This window comes from Argiope bruennichi, chromosome 5, assembly GCF_947563725.1.
Source record: "Argiope bruennichi chromosome 5, qqArgBrue1.1, whole genome shotgun sequence".
Lineage (NCBI taxonomy): Eukaryota > Metazoa > Arthropoda > Arachnida > Araneae > Araneidae > Argiope > Argiope bruennichi.
This window is the reverse complement of record NC_079155.1, coordinates 53741992-53762105: the sequence shown is the minus strand read 5'-3', so window position 1 is coordinate 53762105 and position 20114 is coordinate 53741992. Positions and strand designations below refer to the sequence as shown.

General features: G+C 27.2%; 1 protein-coding gene across 1 annotated transcript; it reads left to right on the top strand.

The window, feature by feature from the left end:
- The first annotated feature begins 562 nt into the window (after positions 1-562).
- LOC129968148 (uncharacterized) lies at positions 563-11008 on the top strand. Its single transcript, XM_056081965.1, has 4 exons — positions 563-781; positions 4446-4678; positions 9667-9809; positions 10934-11008. The coding sequence occupies exons 1-4, from the start codon at positions 649-651 to the stop codon at positions 10986-10988; spliced, it is 564 nt and encodes a 187-aa protein (XP_055937940.1). The 5' UTR covers positions 563-648; the 3' UTR covers positions 10989-11008.
- The last annotated feature ends 9106 nt before the right edge of the window (positions 11009-20114 follow it).

Here is a 20114-nt window from a genome sequence, read left to right as displayed (position 1 = left end):
ATAAAGATTTTTCCTTCTTTTATTAGGTCATTTCAGGCAAATAAATTTCTGTTTATAATATTTTTCTGGCATAGAAATTTTGTGTATTTTTGCCCTCTCACATTTTTAATATATAATACTTTTATTAAAAAACACTTTTAATGAGCACGTGAAACCTAATTTTCCAGAAAATAATGAGCCAGAATTCGAATTCTAATAGATGCGATACTTTAACATTAAAATAGAACAAATTCAGAAAAAAAAAAATTTTTTTTCTAATCTCCCCTTCTACCCCAAAAATAAAACAACTAATCTTATTATCTACAAGAGATCATAGAAAATGATCTCAGAAAAAGCCTCCCAACCTATCACACTCTATTTAATGCATCTTTCATGTAGATCACGCATTCTATTATTGCCAGTAAAGCTCGGTCTGCCGATATTTCTACCACTTGAGAAGCACCTTTGGATGAGCACCGTTGCATGAAGTGCGGATGATCTGCCTAATCGGCAGCCCGTGATTACTTGCACTTGACTCACTTTCCGCTCGGTTCCTGCCCTCGTTTCTTTGTACCTAATTTCGGTTGGGTTCTTTGTTTCTATTTCGCTCAAAGTTTGTGTGATCTGCCTCCCTCAGCGGTGATGTGAGCCGAGTTATAATCTGCGGATATGAAAGGCCTGGCGCGGTGGTTGAAGACCACCAGCGTTGTTTTCTGTTTTCTCTTCAGTGTCGTCTGGTCCAATGTCATTACTGGGGAAGTTGAGGATTCGAACGCAGTTGGTGACTTTCAAGTGCCAAGAGGTATGTGTTTATTTATTAATTTTTTTGTTCTAGTTGATTTTTCTGAGAATTTCAGAGTTTGGTAGAAAAAATAACAAATATTACTGTTTTAAGAACATTCTATAAATCTGAAAATTTCGGAATAGATTTTAGCTACCAGTCCAACTTTTTGAGCCATTTGTATAGCAAATTTTCAATAAGATTGTTAAAATTTTCTATAGATGATAAAGGTTTTAAAAAATCCCAGGTGTTGTACATTAAAATTCTGTTATGTTTCTGCTCGAGTACTCATACTGTGATTATTTCATGTGTGTGTGTGTGTGTGTGTGTGTGTGTGTGTGTGTGTGTGTGTGTGTGTGTGTGTGTGTGTGTGTGTGTGTGTGTGTGTGTGTGTGTGTGTGTGTGTGTGTGTTTGTGTTTTCCATTTCATTATCATTATCCATTTCACTATTACCATTTTCACTATCAAATTCAGTATAATATGTGTTAGTAACAAGGGTTTTGAACTCTGTCGTGCTTATTTTGAAATATTAATTAGAATATTAATTTATCATAAGTTACGAGAGATTTTGAAGCTTTTTTGTGATTACCTCCGAAAATCTTAAGGCATAAAAAGAATTTTTACATCATTATAACATTTAAACACTTTCCTTTTTAATGATGCCAGTTTTATCGTCAAAAATTTAACTTTACTAACTTATTAAAAATATTGAAGAAAAACTGCAAATGAAAAGAAAAATTATTATCTTACAAAAAAGTGTCAAAGGAATTTTATAGAAACCGTTTTATTTTACATTGACTCTGGAGTAGAAACATCACTTCTGTGATTCTTGAATGAAAACATAATTTCTTTAAATCCTGTTCTAAGTTCATTTTGAAAGACAGAAAGTGAGAATCAATCATAAATTCTATAAAAATATCTTTTTATTTAATAAAATATTTCTTTAATATAAAATAGATATAAAACATTATTTGTTGAAAAACCTTTATAATAAACTTTCCGTATTAGTAAATTTCAGTACTTGGAAATATTTGTGAACTAGTTGTCACTAGAACACGTGACATTCCAAATTGACTTTTTTCAATGGATTTGTTAACAAAATTGTCTGGAAAACACTTATGAGATGCTCATTTTCTTTTTTCAGATTTAAGTTGATATTTGGACAAAATTCTATTTGTATGACTTTATAAACTAGGAGCTAAACAGGAGATAGAAAATCCCAAACAGGCATTTCTTAATCCAAACAGATTCAAAATAACATTGCTAGGAAAAGATAATTTTTCATTTTGCTTACAATGGCATTTATTCAAATTAAGTAAAAGTAGGATCCAAGATGGCATTAAGTAACTGTTTCAGGGTTAATTAAGTAATGAACAGGAAAAGGGTAATAAATATTTCAAAATTTCCATAGTTAATTTCCTTACGATTTCACAGAAATTATAAAAAATAAACTTCAAATAAAAAAAAATTCTTTAACTGTGGCTCATACTTTTAACTATTTTATATTTTTAACAATTTATTGAAAAAAATATACGGTTGATTTTAAAAGACCTCTATATCCTCACATTTATTTACTTCTTGTGGACCAATCTCAAAGGAGATCGCCCGAATGCTCAATTAAATAAAGGAGAAGACATAAAAAAAAGTTATATGACGTGAAAAAGACATTAAGTTTTCTCTGAATGAAATGTCTTTATCTCATTTTGAAAGAGTTCCTGTGATGAATGTTCATCGGAAGGTGTGGTAAACGACTTGATTCACTCATCCGAGTGCTCACCAAAATTCGAAACTACTCGTGTGCGGTGAGTTGAAACACCTAAAACGTTTCTTTCTAAGCTGTTCCGTTTTATTTCATGGGATAAAATGACTGCAATCTTGATTTTTAAAAAATCCTTGATCCCTATTCATCATTAGTTGATTTTATTTTATATTTCATTTCGCCAAATTCAAAATGATTGATGCAATTCAAGTTATTTGCATTCTCACCAATTTTGATCCATTTTTTTAAAAGAAAATTCTACATATGTAACTGGAGCTTGGCTCATTTATTTACTTTTGTATATAGTATTCGATGAACAGCTATTTCTATTTGAATGTCAACAATAAAAATGGATATGTCATTTCTTTTTTATGTCGCTAAAAATCGATTTATTTTAAAAAGTCCTTAAAAATCTTATTATACGGATTTATTAAATGTAATATTTATTCGAAATACAAATTATATTTCTTTTTCTCGACCATTTTATTTTTCAGAACTAGAGATAAAAAAGAACCTAATTGACACAACTATTTCATTTGGGTTCAGTTTGTAATAAACTCAAAGGGAGCCGAAATCCAGAAACTTCTTTACTTGTAATCTAATAAAGATGTTATACCCATTCCCATATGCATACTATAGACCATACTAGCTATAAATAGAATATAAATACATAGGCACCAATATTTCTTATATTTTAATTTCATTCGAAGACCGATCAGAAGTAGAATAAAAATTAACGAATAAAACATCAATGCAAAAACTAAACATCAATTAAGGGATTGCGCGATAAGTTGCTATAAGGATAAGTATACAAGTTGCTGCAATAATACAGATAAAACAAATAAGTCACGAACGCATGGCAGGATCGAAAGTACGATAGTAAACAAGAAGCATACAAAATTTTTAATCCAAGAAAATTGGTGTAAAAGAACACAAGAAGAAAAAGAAAAGAAAAAAACGTATGATACGTATCAATATCGATACAATGTATCAATGCGATACATTGTATAATAATTTAAACAAATTTAATCTCTTGGTTTGTAACACCAGATCATTTTTTCCATTTCTCGCATTTAAAAATAAAAATACAGTATTAAAAGGTTGGAACTCTCTTAATATGATTAAGTGAAATCCATCAAGTTTAAAGCAATATCATGCCATGGACAGATTTATGCATCGTCAATTTTTAATCAACTTGCATCACATTCTGAAAGAGAATTTTAAGCCATATCGAAGTGGGTCAACAAATTTATTTTCAAATCAATCTCGTTCGTTGTCAATTTGGCACATGCTGTAGCTGGGTAATAAGAAATATCTACAAGTGATTAAAGATCCAGCAGATTATTTATGCAAAAGTAGAAAAATTCTAAACTTTTTCAGTAACTGCTTAAGATTGTTGCACCAACTCAGACACATAGGTAGAAACTTTGCTGGCACAATATTTAGATCGCTTGTAACACAACTGGTATTCTCATTTGTAACACTAGGGTTTCAGGTTCGAGACTCCATTCCAGAGAAGAACCGTCGTGTAAAGGGGTCTGTTGCACGATAAATCCGTCAGGGCCAAACGTCCTCCCGTTGGTGTGGTGTGGTGTGGTGTGGTGTGGAGAGGGGGATGCCAGCTCAGGTGTCGTCCTCGTCATCTGACCGCGGTACAAAATTACGAGGCCCATCCCAAAAATAGCCCTAGTGTTGCTTTAAACGGGACGTTAATATATAACTAAACTAAATTCATTTGTAACTCTTGAATTGCCATAAATGGTTCACTAACTCGTCCTCATTTTGAGTTTAAGATCTTTATATGTTTTATAAGAAAGATTTTGTCTTTTGTGTTAAAATAGTGCCTGTTAATTTATATTGGGCGTTAGACAATAATACAGAGTTTCCCAGAGTTTCACCTAACTGTTGTCAAACTCTTCTTTCAGTACATTTGCATCACCTGGGTAGCTGTCGTCGTCAGTTGACATTCCTAGCTTCCTTAGCTCTGGGTGCTTTCATCACTCGGGTTATCAAAGAGTCGCCCATGACACCTCTACCAATGCCACCTTTACCGAATTCCCTGCACTGGAACCTGGTCAGGGTGCCTGCCCATTTGGCAGGACATGTCGCGCAGTGGGTAGAAAAACATCCAGCTGGACGGCCTGTCATTCTCAATCAGGTGATAAAAATTATTGCTAATTGCATGCGTGTGATAAAAAAAAAACTCAAAAACTACAGATAATGAATTTTTGTCGATTGAAAATATTTATATATTTTTAATTCATATTATCAATAGATTAAATATAATTCACTATTATTAACTTTTGTTATTTTGGTATGTCTTCCACGTTATTATTTAACTGTTTTAAATAAAATTTTTATTTTAAATTAAGTTAATTTTAAGGGAAAATAATTAAAGTGCGCTTAATTATGCGAAATTTTGGATTTTGAGTATGAACTTGCAAAACCTTTTTCTGAAATCTTTTTGCAATCCAAAACTGTTATTAAAAACTGAAGACTTGGAAAGTTGTAATTTTCAAAAGCTACGTCCGAAATTTTATGAATGAATGAGCTAGTATATAACATGTAAATGCATTACTTTCATTATTTTATAACTAGAAATCCTCTTATTTACTTATTTTTTGAAAACTATATAAAAATATTAAAATGAATTAAATTTAGATTTTCCAACTTTTAAAAATCTGAAGTTGTGCATGATTCCTTTCTCTATATTTACTTTAACTCGTTTTTAAAATGTATTTATGATCTAAAAAGTTTAATTGTTTGCTTACTTACGTATTATTTATTTTTATGGAGAACACATCTCTATTAGATTGAATAAAATAAATGAAATAAAATCTTTTTCAATTATTATTAAAACAACTTTTTAATTCTTAATTCTTCTTCTTAAATTTTTAAAATAACTTTTACTTCGCTATATTTTACATGATGTAAATATATGAACTAATATGCACTAATTTATATTATATATTCTACAAATGTTTTATGTAGAGTATATATGGGATAGTTTACTTTAGAAAAAGTTATTTAAGATCGTTGATAATTGATAGATTTTTTTTAAATCGTTGAATAAATCTTCTTGTATCTTCTATAATTATAAATCAATCCGTTATTTATTGAAAGATACTTCTATAGCAGAATAAAATACGAATATTTACTTTGATTGAAATATTAGATTATATTATTTTCCCTGTATATATCTAAAAAGATATATTCTTTTGTTCATGAAAAACAGAAAATCTATAAAATCTTAAAGGACAATAATATGTTAGTTTCCATTTTTAAATATCAGATTTCCAAGACTTTAATCTCAAGACTTCTTAACATTTTAAAACTAGCTACTTTTATGTACCTGAAATTTAATATAATTGCTAGAAATTTACTTTAAAGAGCTTTTTCATGAATTTTCTCCCATAAAAGGATATCTTTCCCAGTCATTTGAATGGGCTAAAATCGAAAGAATTAACTAAAAAATAAATTCAGTAAGTGCAATTCTGGAAAGAAAATAAATTGTATGACTTAGACATTTTGAAAATAATTGTTTGCATAATTATTGTTTTGGAATTTAAAACCACAGATAAATAAAAATATCCAAATTCATTCCTAACAGCTGAAGAATGCAGCACGAATATTTTAGTCAATGAAATTGCGTGTCAAATGAAATTATATTTGCATATGGACTAATTTAAAAACATCAATTTCGTTACGCTTCAAAAACTCTTTGCAAACGGTATATTTACATTAACTACTTGCTGTAACGAACGATTTTGAATAGTAGAATAGTTTATTTCCGAAATATGACCCATTTTATTCGACCAAAGCAGACGATATTTTAAAAACAAAATCAAAGAGCAGATGAATTTCCCCTTGATTTTCTATATGATGGAACTTTGTTAATTTTCAAATTCGCAATTCGAATTCTGAATTGCTTATTAGGCAAACATTAATCTGTATATTCGAATATTCAACATAATAAATTCTCTCACTTTGAATCTTTTTGTTTAATTGGAAATTAAAACTAAATTGATTTTTATTGCCGAATTGTTTCAGTTCATACCTCAGTAGTCATTAATAATAAATCTTTAAGGCACTTTATTTACCTGAGGATGTTTAAAGAACTAGTGTTTCTTGAACATAGAAGCATGATCAGTATACTTACAGAAACTTGTTTTTGTTTACCCTTCATGGCTTAAAAATAATTGCAGAGATGAAATCGGATTTTTTTTTCTTATGTAAAAAGTAAAACTTTTAAGGTTTTACATTTTTTATTTGTAAATCGATGTGAGAAAATTGTTTGAGGTTTTCCCTAACTTTCCAGTTTATGTTATATAATTTGATAAATAAACTATATGTCTTTTGTAAATTCCCTCTTAACCTATAAAGATTATCCATGTTAGAATTTCAAACTACCACTTTCTAGGACCAGTGATCAAAAACACATCTCGTATTTAGGATCACTAATTCGAGATATATAATAGCCATTATGGGTCTTTTTTAGAACTTAATATTATGCCATGTACCATGATGAAGATTTGAGTAGGATGATAATCATCAGAAAGAAAAATATCAATTAAAGAATTGTGTAAGTGTTTGGAATTAAATTTACAGTATTAATTCGACACTTGAATGCGCTTGAGAAATCTGGGAAATAGGAATTCAAATGTGATGTTCAGTACGCCAACAGATAAGCCTTTTCTGAAAAAGAATAATTCTGTTTAGAAAAGTTTAAATAAAGTGACAATAGTGCACTGTGAATTAAAAAAAAGGAGTTGAAAGCTGATTTGTAAACTTGCAAGAGCAAATAATAAAACTCTATTTCTCAAGTCGAATAAAGAATGAAAAGCTGAAAAAAAAATTTAAGATTACATACGTCAAGGCACGCAGTAAAATTACACAACAGAAATCTGAAATAGGTAGCAACTTTTAACTGTATTGATGTTGAAACTTTCTTTAAATACTAGATGATGCACAGTTAAGTCTTTTTCCTTCTGCAAGTAAATCAGGACTAAAAATAGCAAAAATAGCAGGTATTTACTATTTGTTGGAAATTGAAATTAAAATTGTATGAATCTTGCATTAAGTATGGTGTCTTTAATTAAAGTAAATGTTATAATGTTATTCGCATAATAAAAATAAATGATTAAATCTACAACAGTCTTCAATATTCAATAAAAAAATGCGCTGTCTTTTTATTTCAAAAAAATTTAAACATATAATAGAAATTGCCTTTTTTCCTGGTATTTTACTGTTTATTCATGGCTAAATATTATTTATTTATTAATTACTTACTTAGTGAAAATATTATACAAATTGATAAAAATATATGCATATAAAACTTTGTTCTTTATTTATTAAAATTATTTTAACAATTATTTATTAATCGAGAATTATTCATTAAAACACCTTGAATAAATATTTACTGATATTTTTCGTTTAAAATTTGTCGTTTCCTAAGGCTAGTAGATTCAATTTCAGTTTTTGTTTATACGAATTTTAAAATAATGTGAATTTTTGTTGTTGTCTCGGCTGGTTTCAGTTCGTCCCTCCGTATCAATCGTTAAGTGTCATTAAAATAGAATGAACCTTAAATCTGACAAAGAATATTAGATCTTCACCTACATTTTATGAGGTTATGTTACGGATATTTATAATAACTATTATTAAACATACACTGAACAATTATGGCAATTGCGAAGATCAAATAAAAGAAAAAAAATATGTTTTGATCCATTTAAAGAAATTTAATATTGTTTACGTTTTGAGTGGATATTTACAATGATAGAAATGGCAATACCTATATATCCATTCATAAAAACTTTTTTCTATGTGAGAGTGACAAATGATAACATCACGAATAACGCAAAATCTTTATGAATATGTTTTTGTTTTTGTATTCTTTAATAAAATTAAAAGAACCGTATGAATGTCGAAATGAAATATGCTTTTCATTTGAAATTTGATTCAAATTTGATATAAATTTGCGCTTTTGAATAAAAGATGCCGCATTTTGTATAATTCGCTCAATTTTTGAATTATCGCATATAAAGGATGAAAAATGGTCTTAAGTAATTCGAAATGCTAATATTCATAACAATACTTAGGTACTTTTTCTGACAATTATAATATTTTTTCAATGATATTTGATCCACGATAAAATAATTAATGCGTCAATCATGTTTTTAGTTTAATTATTCATATATATGAACTAAGAAACATTCCAAAAATATCTTTTATTTTTCTAATTGTTGCAAAATGTTTATTTATAATATTTAGGTCGAACTTTCGGTTATTTCTATATTTTCGACGAATGCTGCTTGAAGAAAGGAAGTTACAATTTTCTTCCATCTTATTCTATGTTTATAATACAATTTTATTTTATAGAATTCGTTTTTCTAAATTTGTCTGTTATCAATAATTTCTTTTTTTTCTAGTTTTCTATGAGATACATTTTAATTTTTTAAAGAATGTTCCATTTTCTGGCAATAATGAATTGCAGATTTTTTATTAATGCCTCAAATGTAAACGATTTTAATTAATCCAAGTAAGCTTTAAACAGCTTATATATCACTGCTGCTGAAATGAAAATAAGTCAGTTCGATAAGTAAGTTCGATGAAAATAAGTCAGACATGCTGGATAATAAAAAATGGCGCTTTATTCCATCAGAAAACAGAAAAGGGAATTGCAAAATACAGCCTAGGTGTATTCAAAGAACAACATTTGCAATTTTGACATTACATTAGCAGAAAACAAATCACTAATTAAATAACAGCGCTTTCAGTCCCCAACTCATAATGCGATCAGCACTTCAAAAAATAACAAAGTGAATTACTTTTATTTAAATTTTCCAACGGGGCATGAAATTTTCCAGAAAATCCCGAACTCAGTTCCTAATGCAACTCAGTCCCAAACTCATGATTTTTTCAGAGCCTTTACATTTGTCGCCGAGTCACTAAGTTTGTCGCCAAGGTCGAACCAATGAGCATCATCTAATTTTCTTTCTTACAAATTGCATGAAATCAAATTTCTATTTCTCTTGATTATTAACAAACCCTATAAATGATAGTGAAAAATGCACACTGCCCTGTACACAGTGTGCATTCAACAAATCTTTAAAATATCATATAATTTTTTTCAAACTTTTTTAGGGCTTCGCTGGTCTAGCCCGTTCCTCGTCTGATGATCCTTGGACAAACAATCTCCTTCGCATTCGAAAAGATCTGACTAAGCAATTAAGAAATTCGCCAAATTTAATCCTGAGTGCTGTTGAACGGACTCTGAAACCTCTCAAGTAAATATAAATCAATTTACAATTTCTTTATTGGAATGACATAAAGCTGTCTTCGATATTTTTATGAGAAAAAATTAATCAGAATAGTTTTCAATAAATATTGAACTTTTAGAATTTTGCATGGAAATTCCTAATTTTTTCCAGCACTTTCATATTTTTTAAATGGCATTTTGATTTTTTATCAGTTCTTCTGTGTAAATAATATCTTTCAACAATTGTTTCTGTGGACGTGGCAAGTGCTATATATGGAAATATAAATATTTTTGAAAATATAAAAGTTTTTAACTTTAAAGTAAGGGCTCAAATTATTTTAATAATTTCAGCCCTTATTTTTGATAGAAGAGGATAATTTAAGGGTTTAGTAAGTTTTTATACATTTTACAATACTAGGAAATAATTTCAAATAATAAAATTAAAAATTCAAGTCATTTGAAAATTAGGCAACTGCTTCTCCTAAATGGGCAATTGTCTTTAGTTTATCTTAGATTAAGATAAATTCATTCATCTACAAATTATTTATTAATATTTTAATTCATTATGAGTAGGTGATTGAATAATTAATTAAAAATGAAGGATTGTTAATAAGACCTCCAAATTTTCACGTATAATACAGTTTCAGAGTGGTGGGTTGTTGTTTTTTAAAGCCATATAATAGCAAAAATTTTTACATTAATAATGCATCCCATTATTATTCGGAGTGCAAGGTGTTAAGCCACTGTAAATAAGATAGGATTGTATCATTGAATTAAAATTTTGCTAGTTGATTTTACTCAATTAATTTTTAAATTACCTCCGCAAAACGACTAGATATTTTTCGGGGGGGGGACATTTTAAAAAAAAATAATGTTATAATTAATTTTTCATTATTACACTAAATTATTATTGCATTTATTTATTACCCATTTTAAATAAAGTTTCTATTTAATTAGTTGAAATAAATGGCAAATTATCCCCTTTGATAAAAAAAAATTGAATAATTAAAACTGTAAATTGAATTAATTGCGTCTCTCTGTTGTTTTTAAATGTATTTCAATAAATGTTTCGTACATTCTTGTGGCTTTTAAAAATATATTTTCATGCATCCATAAATATAATTTAATCTTTTCTTTCTTTCTTTTTTTCAGATTGATTCCTCATGCCATAGGAATGCACCATTGGCTTCTTCGATTGTGCCCCTGAAGAAAAAAATAAAAAATGAGAGCATTGTTTATCTAGAATTTTATTGTTCGGCAGATTACGCGCTTCCTCTATATGCAATTCAAAGCTTATCATAATCGTCATCGTTGATGAACCCCTTAGATACAAGCATTTTATAAAAATTAAAATTTATTTTTTGACCTAAAATAACAAAGAATTTTAATGTTATGAACGAAAAAGGAAAAAAAAGCATTCATTATTTAAAAATTTAACAAAAAATATATTTTATTTAAATTTTGGATTCTGAAGAGTTTTCATCGTGAAAGGCTTCATGTTTAAAAAAAAATATCAATGAATGAATCTATGTGACACTTTCTGAATCTCATTGAAACATATAATTAATGAACTTGTGTAGTAAAGTTACATGCTTGCCCCATTTTTCTATCTTTAAGAGGGCTGTTAATTCGCATTTTTTATTATGAGTCATAATTATTATGAGGATGACACCTAAACCAGTATCCTTATTTGAACTACCAGAAGAGCTGGCAATGATTCATCAATGCATATTTAAATGGATCTAAATCAGGAACAATGTGGTTCCTTAATGGAATCGGATTTCAGTCAGCCGATCCTGGTGTTTAAAAGTTGAAATTCTTCCACCACGCCATTAGACCACCATGGACAGTGTAATTGGTAAAACCAAATCTTTTATGAACGTTTTTTTTCAACGATATTTTGTACAAAGAAATAATTTTGATATAATCTATTCAGCAATGAAAGTTTCAAAACTTCTGTTGTGATATAGCATGGTTTATAAGTGGGATATCGAATTCCAAAAACACAACCATGATTACGAGGGCGAGATTCTGCTATCAAATCACCAGGTCGTTATGTGTTATGCAGTTATCCTACTTTTATAACAGCGTAATGACTTTTATAAAAATAGCGTTTAAACTTCCAGAATACTCAAACTAGATCTGGAAATTATAAAAAAGTGACTGGAGTAAATTTTTAAAATTCAGTTGCACTCTTTCACCGCTCACATAATGATTATTATTTTATGTATCTTTATACGTAATGATGTAAATATTTTTTGGGGCAAATGATTAAGTTTCTGCATGGAAAATCTATCAACTAATGCTCCGATCTATTTTTAAATGATATTTTTTAATCTTATTTTATTTTGAATGTTTGAAATTTGTTGTTATGCCATAGAATATTTTAGAGAACATTTTATCTTTTTAAAATTATAACAATTTCTATTCATTAATGAAAGTTCAAATCTTTTATTATCAGGGAAATCTTACGTTATCAGCAAATAAAAAACCACGAACGGCAACTCCACGTATGATTGATACAATACTTTCTTTTCGCTTCTAAGTGTTAGAACCTTCATATTTAATATATTGTTTTCCAGAGTTTCGTTTATTTATGTTTCTTCATGTAAATACATTTTTTTAAAAAAGTTTTTGTATGATATTCAGGAAAGGATTATTTAACTGTATGGAATGAAGAATCGTTATCTTAGCTTTCAACTTAAGCAGATACTGATTATAAAGAAAAAATAGGTAATAGATAATTTTAAAATATGTGTGACGTATTACAACAGTTTAAGAAAAAGTGGAAGATAAACAAGAAGATGTCATTCATAATGTCTGTTATCCGTACTATTGCTGTAATTGTTTCATCATTTATTGATAGTTATTTATTTTCATCGTAGTTTATTTTTTAGTAATTTAACTCTTTGAAGTTATTGTGTTAAGTGAAAATATGTGTATACAATTGGATAATAAATTATTAAATCAATTGTGTCTATTATCTGTGCTTTTATGAAAATAAATGTTTATAACAAAATAGATAACATCACATACAAAGATATCTTTCATATGGCAGTAACTTAACAAAAATTAACTGATGACAGAAAATTTTAATTTAATTTACTTTTAATTAAAGAGTTATAATGATTTGGGTCAAACTAATTTAAAACAGGTAAAGTCTCATACTTGTTATTTTTCATTGGTGTAAATATATTTTGGTTCATTAACCGTTATAAGAAATAGAAAATATTAAAAGAAGTAATATTTTAACAATGTTTTCCCCCTGTTTTTTAATAAAACAACAATTACTCAAAAAATATATATTAATAAAATATGAATGAAATTTGCATAAGAAAAAGTATCTAAATAATTAATAAAAGTGTATAATGTTTCTTTTTCAAAAACTTACTCGTATTACAAGCAGCAAAAATAAAACGTGTGTTTATTAGGCGAAGTCCAATTAATATAATAATATTTCAGTAAATTTATAAAATTGCTAGAATGTATATGAAAAAAATAAAAGTACGGTGTTGCAGTTAAGATAAAAACTTCGATAAATTTAAAAAATACTAATTAAAAATTTAAATTTTAAAATTAAAAGCTCATGTTAGCGGTCTTTTAAAGAATTTGATTCAATACATTCTAATTCCCATGTCTTAAAGTATCGCTTGCCCATTAAACTAAATTTTTCGGCTTGCATTTTAAAATCCATTAAAATATTTCAAATGACAGAATTAAGACGGTATTTTACAATTGATGAAGATGGATATATGAATCATGGTCTAGGGTTTTTTGGTTGTTTTTTTGCTATTTTAAGCCTACATTAACATGTAAAAAATACTCATTTCTTATGCAGTTATATATAGTTCGTAGAAATATTTCTGCCAAACACTATATTCTCTATTTGTTTCAAATTAAATCGATCAAATCTGAAAAGAAAAGCTATTAAAATCATTTCGTGAACAGAGATGAAGGGAAAAGGTGAAACTCATGTGAAAATAAAGAGCATAAATACTTTAGTTTTCTAAATATTGTTGAGATAGATGATGCGTTCAATAAAACAAAATGTTTTCAAATGAGAAAATTTTTCATGCATACAATTTATTATAACTGCCAAACATAAAAGAAATCATGAAAATAATTTTTTTATAAATTGAATATTATGTTCCTGCTGTCTACGAAAGGCTATTTTTCCTGGCAATTTTTGGAACGCAAAACATGAGAGATACATAAAAAAAGTAATGATGAGATGGATCATAAATATTTTTTTATCTATAAATTTTTTTTTGTGTTTTGTGACTCGATTGCTTCTTCTGTCAAGAAAGAAAGGAACGATTACTGAGTCTTTTTTGATAAATGGAAAAAATGTTTTGTAGAAATTCAGTTAGAATAATCGGAAACAAATTTGCAGAAGTTGTGTTTTTCTCCTCCTAAAAAGTTCTTATGAGAAGGAAAATAAGTCAGAAATTTATTGACTTCATAACCATGTTTATTGGAAGGCTCATTTAACACTGAATTTTTTCCAAATTAATTTACCACTCTTAGTTACAGCAACGTGCATAATTACCTCAGTATGTTTCGAATTAGCACAGAAAAGATGAGGTAATTGAGAATGGGTATTTCGTATTTTTATCAAAGTAACAAAGTGAATATGTTTGTATTAAAAAATAAGCAATTTATTTCTTCAGAATTTATTTTATAGCCCATTTCCAAATAACTCCAAAGTATTATTTTTTATAGTTTTTCTATAAAAATATAAGCAGTTTCATAGTATATTGTATTCTATACTACATTTCAACTTTTCTTTTCTTTCCTAGCATAACTATTTAATGCTTTCAATTGGGAATAATTTATAATCCTTCATACCCATTTTTATCAGAAAAAGTCTAGAAATGAATTTTTATAAAAATTGAAATAACTAAGCATTATAAGACACGAGTAGGAAATATATAATATTAAAAACTTTTTATAAAATGAATAAAGATTAATTGCTCAATTTAGAAATATAAAAAGAGTTCACATTTCAAATTGAACGCTTAAATCATCAACTAACCAAACTTTTCTGGCATTGCTTGAGAAATTTTATTCAGCGTTGCGTTATAATTGGCTAAATCTCGCCAATCAAAAATTATCAATAATCATCAAAATTTCGTATTATTAAAATTGATGCTCTTTGGAACCTGTCATGTCCAGATGACCACAATCAAATCCAATAATCCTTCAGACGAACAAATAATGGTCATTCAATTCGATACCTTCAAGGTAATGTATTAAAATACGCATATTTGTTTAAAAATTAATCACGATAGTGTGAGATGTCACTTACTCCATCTCCACAGCCTCTTTTTGTCATTGAAAAGAGTGAAAGTTGTCATTTTCTGATTTCTCTTTCAGCATCACGACTCTTTTTCTTCCACCAGTCAACACCAATCAGTATCAAATCGTTACTCAGAGAACTAGAAACATCAGTACATTCCAAAAAATTGATTTTTCAATTTTAATCTCATAAAATAGGGACCATTTCTCTGATGGCAGAAATATATAGCATAAATCATTAGATGTTACTTATCATGCAAAATACCATATATTTTTTCAGATTTTTCTAATTACGCGACATTTATTATTTTGGGGGATTTTTATTAGTAGCATGCTTAAATTAAAATAAGTTCACTATAATTATTAATATTCATATATTACCTCTGATAATTTTGAATGAATTTACACATAATTATTTTTTCTGAACGCATCGATTTGTGGTTATCAACTTGAAAATAATCACATTACAACACATATTAGAATTGCCATTAAAAAAATTAATTTTTTTCCTACTATTTTATAAATTAAATAAATCATTGATTCTATATGTCCAAAATTTTCGATCAGATATAAAATTTATTCCAGAAAAACACCCCTTTCTTTACAGCTGAAATTTCTACAGTTTCGTTGTCGAGAACTTCCCGGTTGGTTTAATAATCAGCTTCCACGCTTGAAAAGTTTTATGTTCGTAGATTGTTTAAAAATATCTGTTATTAATATCCAAACAATTAGATTGTCTATCTATGAAGATTTTTCATCCGCACAAATGGTGTCAGTTCCACTGAGTTATTATGTAGGTAATTGAAGGATGCCACAAAAAGAAAAGTTAGTTTATAAATAAGTAAATAAACCTGAAGAAATATGGTACCAAAAGATGAATCTTTCTATTTTAAAAAATGCCTTCCGAGAAAGACTGCATGATTGAAGTCTGTCATTAATGATTCACTAGCATTTGTATTTCTAATTACGAGTTCAAAGATTCACTTACCTATTAAATGAAGTTTTTTAAAGAAACTATCGCAGCTGAGTTAGAGAATATTTAATTGCTTTTGAAAACTAAAAAATACATGTTAAAAGAAAATAATAAAAAAAACGATATTTCACTTCATAATAAAGGAGAATAACGAGAGCATATGCATATATGTGTGTGCAAGAGAATACATGCATAAAAATTCTTTTTAATTACACCAATTTAGTTATGCAATTATTTTCACTGAATTTTGATTATTTAATTATGCATAACTTTCAACTGTCTTTTCTTTTCTTTTCACGTGTTTTCCTCCCACTTTATCTTCCTATTCATTTGTGTGTGTTTCTTCTAATATTGAAAATAAAACTTCTAATATTGAAAATAAAAGAAAGAAGATTTTGTTTATTATGAGACAGTTTTCCTGGGGATTTCAACAAGATAAGCAACGTTTTTGCAAAAGACCCTGAGCTTTTAGACTACCCAAACAGTTATATTTTCAAAGGTACACGGGAATTTTATTCTTAATGATATCATGGAAGGAATCACTCTTTCGAAGGTTCATGTTCACAATAAATAGTACAAGATTATAGCTATTAAAATAACACAACTTTAATGATCATAATAATGCATTGTTTCAAATATTTTACTAAAGAAATAGCGAAATCAATTAATATGTAAAAGATTCATTAAAAATTAAACACATCCAATAGCCTTGCCGAGCTAGTCAGTCGTGAATTCTTGCTCTTGAAATAGAGCAATAACTCCAAAAAAGTGTTTCATGCTGTAAATATTGCTTTAAACGTGTTTTAGCATTTATGTTTTCTATACACAATAACTTTACCACCATGTCTTAAAATATTATAGCCTGGCAAAGAGGTTTCAGTTTATATATAATCTGCAAATTAGGTTTTATAAAATCTAATCATTTTTATGTTCTTATTTATGAAATATATCACCACTATTAGTGACAGAAAAATTGGAGATTTTTATGTCTCTAGATTGAGGTTATTCAAAACGCAAAAAAAAGACTATTAAGTTTGGTATGCAATTGCTTACCAAACTTACTGCACAGCTGTTGTTTCCTTTCAAATTTTAAATTAAATAGACCATTGAGAATTTCATTCCTTTTATATGCACATGATAAAAACGTAACGAGTTGCACAAATGATTAAAAGTCTATGTTTCCTCACAGATTTTCAATCCTCTTTCTAGTCTTTATATCCATTATAATAATAACTATTTATCGATTTGTATTTATGAAAACTCGATAACACAGGGACATAATAGGAAGAATTGATAAATTTCATTATACAATTTTTTTCACCAAAATTTTGGAGCGGTATTATATTTTTGAAAATAAATAATTTTGGAAATAAATTCATTGATGAGTAGACTATCTGTCTGTAGCGCTAACTAGCAAACCGCAACAAATTAGATATATGAAATCATGTATTTATTTTTGGCATCAAAATGGTGTCAAGAGTAGATTTTCGACAACCGAAATTAGTCTGTAAAGTATATTTGATCCATTATATTGATAAACTAAAGGAAAATGGCTGTATTGTAAATATAAGAAAAAAGTCTAGACTCGACTGTTCGAAACCGACTAAATTTGCATATAATTTCATCATGCTTCATTGTTTTTATACTTTATTGAAAAACATTAAACAATAAATAGAAATCTACTATCTTTTCAAAGAGTTTGTTAGCAAAATTATTTAAAAGTTTGGAAATAAAATTATAAAAAATCATTTCATTTAAATCAAAAGCCATGTTGTATTTGTACAACATATGGCCCCATGAAATATTTGATAATAATATAGTGATTCTTATTTGTCATGAATTATTCAATAAATGATTATTCTAGTTTCATTTTTAAAGAGTGAATCAGATTGGTTGAAATTTGGAATCTTTATATCGAAATTCATAACGTGGAAAAGTATTTTTTGATTATGTCAAGAAACTTAGAAAAATATTTTTTTTTTAAATATGTAATTAAAAAAAATGTTTATGCCATTTTCTTTATGCCTTTCTCTTTGGACATAGTTTATCACCGTTTAGTCATTCATTGTCTGAAATTACCTTCCTTTAAAAAAAAAATCAGTAGATAAATTAAGAATAAAAATAATCAATAGATGGCGCTAACGATATAAATAAACGGATTAATGTTAGATGTTTCTAGCTATCACTAGATGGTGACACCAAACATATTTTTATTTTTTTTTATTTTTTAGGATTTGGTCATTGTGTTAAAGACAACACCATCTATTTCTAAAAAAAAAAAAAAAAAAAAAAAAAAAACTATTTACGAATATGGTAGATTTTTTTTTTCACATTGTACGAATATAAAACCTAACTTTCCATAATTTTTTTTTAAAAAAAATGTGGTACTGGCTGTTAAAAAATCATTTATATATTCTTCTTCTAAAATGTGGACATTTAGGTAAGTGTTATTTTGTATGATAACTATTTTTTTTTCATTGACATCAATCTTTACAAAGCAATATATAGTAATAAAAATGATTTTTTTTTCTTTTTAAGGAGAATTAAACAAATCATGCTTGATTCTATCATATTTCTTTATTTTTCAAGCTGGTTAAAATTAATTCAATATTCTCTTTCCGTGAACTAGGGAAATATGATTTTTCAAACCTAAAAAAAAAATTCCAAACATTTTTTAGCATTATTATTTTTCAATAAGATTTGAAAATAATTGCTAATATTCGGCTTGAAGAATGAACAATCAGCGCTATTCAGATGGCATAATTTATCACTTTCATTAACAAAGTATTTTCTTAATCAACAATTTCTTTTGAGTAGAAAATATTTTCAATTACGTGAAATTAAGTCATTTTAAGTATTAAAGATGAATTTCCCCTAAAAGTGAATATATGGATGCCCTTTAAGATGTTTCAATAAAGAATTTAAAAATTTCCAAAATCATGAATTTAAATGTGAGACAAAGGAAGTACAATATTGCTCAATTGAAACAGTTTTTTTTTTTTTCTATATTTTTTTGCATTAAAAATCTGTAACAAAAGTCATTAAAACGTTATTAAAAATTTCAACAAAAGTGATTATATTAATAAATGAATTTTAAAAAACAAAAGAGATAGATAAGTAGATAATTTTTAATTTCTAACAGTAATTGTAGATTAAAAATTTGTTAGTCATTTGCTATAATCTTATAAAGTTGTCATTTGTATATATATAAACATGGAAATTTCTATTGCATAGTAAAATTTTTAATTAATTTATCGTATGTTTTTAAAAGCATTGCAAAAAAAAAAAATCAACTGTTTTACAAGGAAATAATTGTTTAATTACTATATGAAATAATTAAGTTGTAATAAATATATTTTATATTTTTCTTATCAATTAAGACTGATACATATTTATAAATTGATATTCAACTCTATTTTCTCTTCAAGCTTTAATTCAAAAATGGTTCAAACACAATTTCGTAAAGCCTTTATCTTTTTCCATTATGCCTTCATGGTATGAAATGGAAAGAAATAAAACATGGAAAAATACTTAATATTTTTTATCTTTTTTAAATTCCTTTATAATAATTATTATTATCATTTTAAAAATAATTTATTATGTTTGATTTTCATTCATTTACTTTTCATTATTTTGGTCTTTTATTTCCATCAGAATGCCAATGCATTAATTAGATTGAAGGCAAATATAATGATTAAGTACAAATATCATCACAAAGCAGGTTATAAAATAATAATAAACTAATGGTGTAGATTTATATTCAAGCAAAAAATATTAAATGAAACAGTTGAATTTTTTTAATGACTCATGAAAGTTGGAGGAAAAAAAAAAGGATTTGGCGACATAATTCTGTATTTTATAATTTGCAATTTCATTTTTAAATGCATGCCCTAATATTTTTATCCTGTGAATGCAATAACACATAAATTGACTCAACTATTACAAAATTAAAAAAAAAAAACTATTTTTAAATATCGTGCTGTTAGAAATTTTAAATACTATTAATCGTAAAATTAATTTATGGTGGAATGAATATCTTTCAGAAAAGTATTAAGAAATGAA